This window comes from Myotis brandtii, unplaced genomic scaffold, assembly GCF_000412655.1.
Source record: "Myotis brandtii unplaced genomic scaffold, ASM41265v1 scaffold2623, whole genome shotgun sequence".
Classification (NCBI taxonomy): Eukaryota; Metazoa; Chordata; class Mammalia; order Chiroptera; family Vespertilionidae; genus Myotis; species Myotis brandtii.
The window spans coordinates 130714-138387 of NW_005359986.1; the positions used below are offsets into that span (position 1 = coordinate 130714).

The 7674-nt window shown below is 48.4% G+C and overlaps 1 protein-coding gene across 3 annotated transcripts in view; it reads right to left on the minus strand.

The window, feature by feature from the left end:
- The window catches only part of LOC102242876 (HLA class II histocompatibility antigen, DQ alpha 2 chain), a 117286-nt gene extending 110069 nt beyond the window's left edge, over window positions 1-7217 (minus strand). The window contains exons 1-5 of one of the 3 annotated variants that reach the window (XM_005868115.2): window positions 7066-7217; window positions 3320-3568; window positions 2590-2871; window positions 2162-2336; window positions 1684-1983 (exon numbers count right to left, since the gene is read on the minus strand). In XM_005868115.2, the coding sequence (XP_005868177.1) occupies window positions 2182-2336; window positions 2590-2871; window positions 3320-3568; window positions 7066-7147 (768 nt within the window). In that variant the 5' untranslated portion in view covers window positions 7148-7217 and the 3' untranslated portion in view covers window positions 1684-1983; window positions 2162-2181. Of the gene's footprint in view, window positions 1-1683; window positions 1984-2161; window positions 2337-2589; window positions 2872-3319; window positions 3569-7065 lie in introns of those variants that run through there. The other 2 variants (XM_014541123.1, XM_014541125.1) reach the window with 2 other exon arrangements.
- Between the last annotated feature and the right edge of the window lie 457 nt (window positions 7218-7674).

A 7674-nucleotide genomic window follows, 5' to 3' on the forward strand; every position in this document is an offset into this window, starting at 1 on the left:
GGGCCCCCCCCCCGGAACCCCAGCCCCCCCCAGACCCCCCCCCCCAGCCACTCCCAGAACTCCGCCCCCAGCCACTCCTGGCGTGGAAGGATCGCCCCACCGTGGGCTATATGGGGGAGGAAAGATTAGTTCTTCAGTCCCCCCCTGCAGGACAGGGTGGGGGGGGCGAAGGCTGGGTGAGATTCTTCTTTTTCTCCTCCTTTTCCGTTCTCTGCAAGGTAAGAATGGGCTTCGGCCCAGGAGGATGTGGAGGTAGGAAGGGCCAGAGCCAAGATGGCGGGTCTTCCACGAGGTCCTGCGTGTGGTCTCCGCAGTGACCCATGGCTCCAGGGCGCCCTTCGCGCTGGGAGGCGCAGCGATGCGGCCCCCAGCGCCAGGGCATCTCACGGGCCGGAGAGGGGGACCTTCGGCCAGTCGTCCTCCCTGCCGGACGCCTGCGGGGCCACGTGCCCCGCCGGCCCTTTCAGTACCAAACTTTGCTGCATCAATTAATCTGTTAGTATCTGTCTCTCCCAGTTACATGTTAAGTTCCCAGAGCCAGATGACATGGACAGGGACAGCCTCATACACTCTGGGGCTGTTCCATCGTGCCATCCAAGGTGCACTGTGTGGAGCGGTCATGCGGGGCAGAAAGACTGAGGCAACACGGGGAACACAATTGCAAAGGTCGGGATGGCTCCACATTGGGTCACACACATGCTCAGGAGTGAAATGTTGGATGCACTCAGAGAGCCAGAGTGTCCCTCTGTGGGTGCATCTCCCTGCCGGGGTTTCCACTGGGAGACAGTGAATCCAGATCAGGCCAGCACCCACGGTGCTGCATGATCTCATCCCTGTGGACCCGGGCACTTTCTCCCTCACAGGCTCCCGCTCCTTAGCCAGGAGCGGAGGGCGGGGCTGGGGTAGCGGGCTGTTCTGCTGCTCCCAGGTACACAGGGACTCTGGGATTCTGTGATCCTGATTGGGCTTACCTGCCTGGACACACCCTGCAGCCACATTCACCCCGTGTCCCTCGTATGCCAGGGTGGCACAGGAAAATCCACAGGTTAGCCAGCAGGACTCATCCAGGAGGCGAGGAGAGCTACACTCCCACCCCTTCCCCACTGGTTACTAACCATAAGTAAGGACAAAGCATTATGGTCTCATTCTAATGCCCTCCTGACTGACTTCCATTTCTTCTCCTGCCTAGAGCATTCTTATCTCCTCAAAGGTAAAGAGAAGAGAGAAAGTTTCTAATATCATCATCATTAACTTTACAAATTTAAAGTTTTGAGAAAATTTTTTTTGACTTTTTGGTACTTTTGCAATTCAAATTTCTTTCCCCCTAACTTTCCTGTCATAACTTTTGAAAGCTATACTATAGTAATTATGGACTTCCTTCTTGGTTTTGTATTCCTGCCAAACGAAACTGCACCAAAGGCAGAGGGTATATATGATCCTCACTGATGCCTGAATTGGGGGTGGGGGAAAGACAGTGGCCAAAGGAGGGAACCAAATGAAGAGAGAAATATTAATTTCATCTAATATATCAAAATATTACCAGGCTATCTTTGGTTGCTCTTTTGTTACTGGACATGAAATATGAACTGTAAAATAAAATGAAAGGGGCCAGAAACATGAGGGTTTGCCATTCTTAGCTATGGTCCTACTCAGCCCTGAGATGAAAGAGAGGAAAAAATTCAATAAAAGATCTCATAAAGGGTATTTATTGCTTCCATGGAGATATCAGATCAGGGCCACAAGGAATGAGGCCTATCTCAGGGATCTCCATAGTAGGTAACGGCTGAGAAAAGAAAAAAATGTCAGGAGTGAGAGGGAGAATTCCAAGGGTTTGTGAAGTCTGAGAGGACACAGCACCTAAAGTCCCAGAGAAGAGATGACAGGAGAGGCATTGGAGGAGAGAAGGAATATGATGGCCTTGGCCAGCAAATAGTGCTGGTCACCAGCATGTCCACTCTTCTGCTCTCAAGATTGGCAACACACCTGCAGTAACAGGAGAGACACGAGATTCATAGGTCTCAGGGGGCTCCGTGCTATCTTCATGCTGTTTCCCAATTCTACTAGCACTTTTCAAGAACAGTTGTGTCCACAATCTCTTCATACTCTCCTCCCTCCTGTACTGTGTCTCCAGGTCCCAGCTCTAACACATGGGAATCCTTACCTTTCCTTCTGGCGTGTGGCTCACAAGGGCCCTTGGTTTCTGGAGGCACCACCTGGTCGCAGGCCCTGGATAATGAAGACGGTGCCCGTGACGATGCCCACAAGGCCCACGGCCAGCCCCAGGGCGCAGACCACTGTCTCCGTCAGCTCTGACATGGGGGCTGGAATCTCGGGCTCTGTGGGAGTGAGGTGATGGAGGTCAGAATGTGGAAGGTTGGCTCACAGCATGTGTGCAATATGGGGTGGGAGGGGTGGTGTTGGTTCTACAAAGACTTGGCTCCAGGTTGAGGGAGAATAATAAAGTTTATCATTAGAAATCCTTGAAGTGTAGAAAAGAGGCTTTGGGCCATGAGATTTAGGAGCTAAAAGGCAGAGTGTCTGACATGACAGAGAAAAGAAGGCACCAAAAGGTGTGGGGCTCATACCCACCCCAGTGCTTGAGGAGTGGTTGGTCCAGCCCCCAGTGCTCCACCTTGCAGTCATAGACGTCGTCAACAGAAGGGAGGAAGGTGAGGTAACTGATCTTGAGGAAGGAATGATCCCTCTTGGACAGGAAGCTGGTTTCAGAAACACCCTGTGTGACTGAGTGCCCGTTGCTCAGCCACGAGATGTTGATCACAGGAGGGAAGATGTTGTCCACAGCACAGATGAGGGTGTTGGGCTGGCTCAGCTCCACGGGAGCCTTGGGAAACACAGTCACCTCAGGAACCTCTGCGGTGAGGAAACAGCACTGGGTTTAGAATCCTGGGCAGCTCTGCCCTGAGGGTCCCTGCTTCCTGGAAGGGCCTCCCACCAACGTTTCCCCATCGGAGAGCAGAGATGCTCTTGTTCCCTCTGCTTGTGAGCCGCTGTACACTGCCCGCCCGTCATCCCCACGCCCTTCTCTCTGTGGGCCCCTTGTTAGGGTGGACATCTACGGGACCTGTCCTTATAGGAGTCAAGGATTGCATAGGGGAGCAAGGATCTGTATTTCATGGAAATATGTGATTTGTAAAAAGGGAGACATGAGATTCCAATCAGCAAATTCCATGAGAAGATCTGGGACTCCTTGGAAAGGAGCGCATTTTATAGAGTGAAGGGAATCTATTTGAGGCAAGAAGAGAGTGAGGCCTGTTATGAAGGGTAGATTCAGTAAAGAGACAGGATGGTGGACACACACCATTGATAGCAGCGGTAGAGTTGGAGAGTTTAATCAGGAAGTCCAGGTTCTGGTTTGCAACAGCCATGTTTCTTAGTCCACCCTGTGGGTCATAACTTCCAAATTCACTTAACCCAGGCAGCCGCCAGACAGTCTCCTCCTTCTTCAGGTCCACGTGGAATATCTCATTTCCATCAAATTCAAAAGTGTACTGGCCTGAGGGACCGTAAGACTGGGAGAAGCTTCCGCCATAGGCCCCAACGTGGTCAGCTGATGAGTGAGGTGGGAGCAGGGAGGTGTAAAACAGGAGAGAAAGGATCTCGTTAAACAAGTGACAAGAAACAGATGTGCAAACATTGTGTGCTGCACCTTCGGCACAGCCTGCAGACAGTCCCCAGCGCCTGCTCCCTCCCCTGGCTGTCCTGTTAGAATCCAGTTGCCTCTCCACTCTGATGGTTGCTCCTGTCACAGGAACAGAATTCCACAGGCCTGTTTACTGCTGTTCTCTGCCCACCTAGCTCAGCCCCCGGCACCTTATGGGCTTAAGATAAATACTGAAATGGGCGGAACAAGGAATGAATGAACGACCATGGCCTTAGCTTTCTTTCCAGAGATTGGGTTTACCTCCCTCTGCTTCATAAGTTTTCTCTCTCGATTTCTTCATCGGTTAATAACACATTCATTGTGGGTCCTCTCCCCTCAGGACTGGCTCTGAACAGAACATGTTCTATACAAGGATTCCTTCCTCCTTTTATTTTTTTAACCAACACAAGCACACCCAATATCATTTTTAAAGAATTGTCTCTATTTTAATGAATAAGAAAGAGCAAGATAAGGGCAGTGAAAATATCACAAAACACATAAAAAGTAAACAATGCTTTTAAGGTCTCTGTTTGGTGTTTTTTGTTTTGTTTTGTTTTGTTAATGTTCACCTGAGGATATTTTTTCCATTGATTTTTTTTTCTTTTAGAGAGAGTGGGAGGGAGGAAGGGAGGGGGGAGAAAGAGAGAGAGAGAAACCTCTCAGATCAATTGGTTGCCTCTCGAAGGTGACTCTAGGGATTGAACCTGCAACCTAGGTACCTGCCCTTGACCTGGAATCAAACCCATGACCTTTCCATGTACAGGCTGATGCTCTAATCACTGAGCCCACCAACCAGGGCTAAGGTCTCTGCTTCTGTAACAAGGTGGTCCTTAGCGGAGACCACCTGGTTTCTCTGAGATGAAACTGGAAACTTTATTAGATTTGAATTTCTTTCATTTCCCACCCTCTTCTTTTTTTTTGAAGGATGTTACTAAATATTCCTTTTTCTGACTCAACACTTACCTTGTGGAGGACTCAAGGAAAATTCTGGCCCTTCCCTGGAATGGACAGTGTACTTGTCTGTGATGCCAAAGCAGAAGGCAGCCAGCGCAGCTGACTCTGCCCAGGGGAGCCTGACTGGACAACTTGTCTGAGCCTTTTACCGTTTCCTCTTCCCTCCCTTCCTATTTCCTGAGTTTCAGCAAGGTTTCAGACATTGCCAGGAGCGAGGAGTAACACATGGACCATGCATGGTCTCTGCCAGTGAGGAGCTTAATGAATAGGGGAGTCTGGTGAGTAAGGAGCCAATAGGTGTACTGTGCTGAGTCCTCCACAAATACCTCACCTGCCCATCAAACCAGACGTCACCCTTTCATGCTCCCTGGTCTTTACAAGGGTCTGTTTTCCTCCCTCAAATTATCTTCCAGGATTTTCTGGACACCTCCAGTTCATTCTTGGAATGTCTGCTTAGTTACCAACTTTGGCTAAGTCTTAAGCATAGTTTTGACCACATTATGATCTCCAGCCCCTCCATGCAAATGTCCTCTTTGCAAGTTTATCTAGTCCTCATCCCCACCCAGCATGACCCCTTTGGCTGGCCACTTAAAAGGCCCTCCATCAAAGCTCCTTGTCCTTGTAATGAATCCGTTTGACTCCATTACAAACATGAATATATGTGATTGTCCTTTTCATCTGCACGGGTCCTGGCTGCACGCTGCTGCGGAGGGACCTCACTGTGCCCGCTGGAACTACTCACTCTCAGTTTCAGCCTTGCTGGGCCCACTCTCCTGCCCAGCAGTGGCCATGCTCTGGGCACCATGCTGTCCTATCACTAATCTGAGCTCCCACCAGGGGAAGACAGCACGTCTCTTCATCTGAGTCCCCAGCACTGAGCTCCTGGTGCTCAAACTGTGTAGCAAATGTCAGCGCTATTCTCCAGGACAACAGAGATTTGGGGAAGACTGACAGACATGCAGGTAGCAGCATCCTGTGAAAGTTAGACTCAGTGGTGATGGCTGCATTATGACTCCTGAGCCCTAAGCACTGTTGTTAGGTGGGCCTTTATTTTTCCATAAAAATATTAAAAAATCATATTTTATGACCATATTGGTATAAAGGCAAATATAATCCAGGCTAAATTAAACTAGTTTCTTCTACCCTAAAAGTTCATTTTTTGTTCTAATTTTAAAAGAAAGAAAAACATTTTCATGGGGCCCTACAGGCAGTGCAGGCCCTCAGCCCGGTGCCCACTGTGGGGGGTACGTGGAGCCGGACCAGGGCACTCTGCAGTGACACTGAGAAAAGGGAAGTTGGACGTGCTCTGGAGAAACAGGCAAAACTTTCCTACCAAACCAAGAAGCCTGGGGGCAGCCATGGTTAATAACATCGCTGAAGATCAGGGTAACCTCCAGTTCACTTCCCCTTTGAGCTACGGTGCTTGGTTTTTCTACTTTGCTTTTACAAACCCACTCTTCATGCCAATAAAACAACAAGAAAAGAGCCAGCGATGGACCCTGGAAAGAAAGGAGGGTAAAGGAATGAAGAAGAAAGAGTGGAAAGGTGAGCGACAGAGGTGGTGGGGCCCAGGGGACCAAACCATGATTGGATGCCCAATCTTCCTCTTAGAGAGCTTCCTTAGATGTGGTGAAGGACAGGCCTTTTAGGCTAACAATGTGAGACTGATATAATTTAATTCACCAAGTTTTCATCATAAAGTTCTCAATTTTAAAATAAAAGTAAAGATATTCCCTACTTTGTTAATGAAAAATTATAAAGCTATACCTGTAATAGTAGCAATTTTAAATATTGACATTATTGGTCTTCCTTACTTGGGAAGCACACCTATACCTATTTTACTTGATTTTTTGTAAGGTGACGCATAAGAGGTAACAGATCAAGTGAAAACCACGTGATAAAATGACTTGTCTGAAGGCCTTCACTGAGCTGTTTTCCAATTCCCCACCCGTGCCAGTTCTCAGCATGGAAATGTATGTGAATCTGAGACAAAGCAAAGAACCCTTCTTTATATCTACATAGAACACATAATTCATGAAACTCTTTATCCCAAAGTAAACTACAATTAAAATATATAAAAAGCTCCAAAAATTGTTCAGAAAAATTTGGGAACAATAGTTCATAAATTTTAGTAACAGAACATCCACGTATGAAAACATCCCTAATCTTTGAGGCAATCACCCATGAATGCTGTAGACACCCCAGGCTATATTCACGGATCCAATGTTAGAAACAGGATGATGGCCTTGGTGCAGTGTGCAAAGCTCAGGTAGCAGAGACTGGATTGGGACTCTGGTTTTCCAAAAAAGGAAGGATCATAATTTTTGGATGTGGTTAATATTGAGGATGCCTTTGAGGAATCGCTACTATTTCTATGCAAATCTCTATCTTTTTTACCCTCCAATTCTGTTTCCCAGTCCAGTCCCCACGTGGCTCAGCAGAGCACTCACCCACAATGTCTTCACCTCCACAGCGACTCAGCACGGTGGTCAGGGCGAGGGCCCCCCAAATCAGGGCTCTGTTTAGGGTCATCCTCTTCTCAAGTTGGTCTCAGCAGTTGCTTCTCTGAGTTGTAGAGCAATGGGAGGACCAAGCTGAGAAAGAAATCTAAAAACACCCAAACCAAACTCTGCAGTTCAGGTTCTGGCCAATCAGACACCCACCCTGTGATGACACCTCTGTTGCTGGCTGAAGAGTGTGTACTAGGAGGTCTGGCAGGAACTGGGAAATCCCCGGGTTCTGAGGTTCTGATGCAGCCTCCGCTCCAACTGGACCTGAGGGAATTTTCCATGAAAGGAGGGAGGGTATGAAATCAGAATCTCCTCTTCTGCCCTAACTGGTGTTGCTCAGTGGATAGAGCATCAGCCTGCGGACTCAAGGGTCCCAGGTTCGATTCCGGTTAAGGCAGGGGTGGGCAAACTTTTTGACTCGAGGGCCACAATGGGTTCTTAAACTGGACCGGAGGACCGGAACAAAAGCATGGATGGAGTGTTTGTGTGAACTAATATAAATTCAAAGTAAACATCATTACATAAAAGGGTACGGTCTTTTTTTTTTTT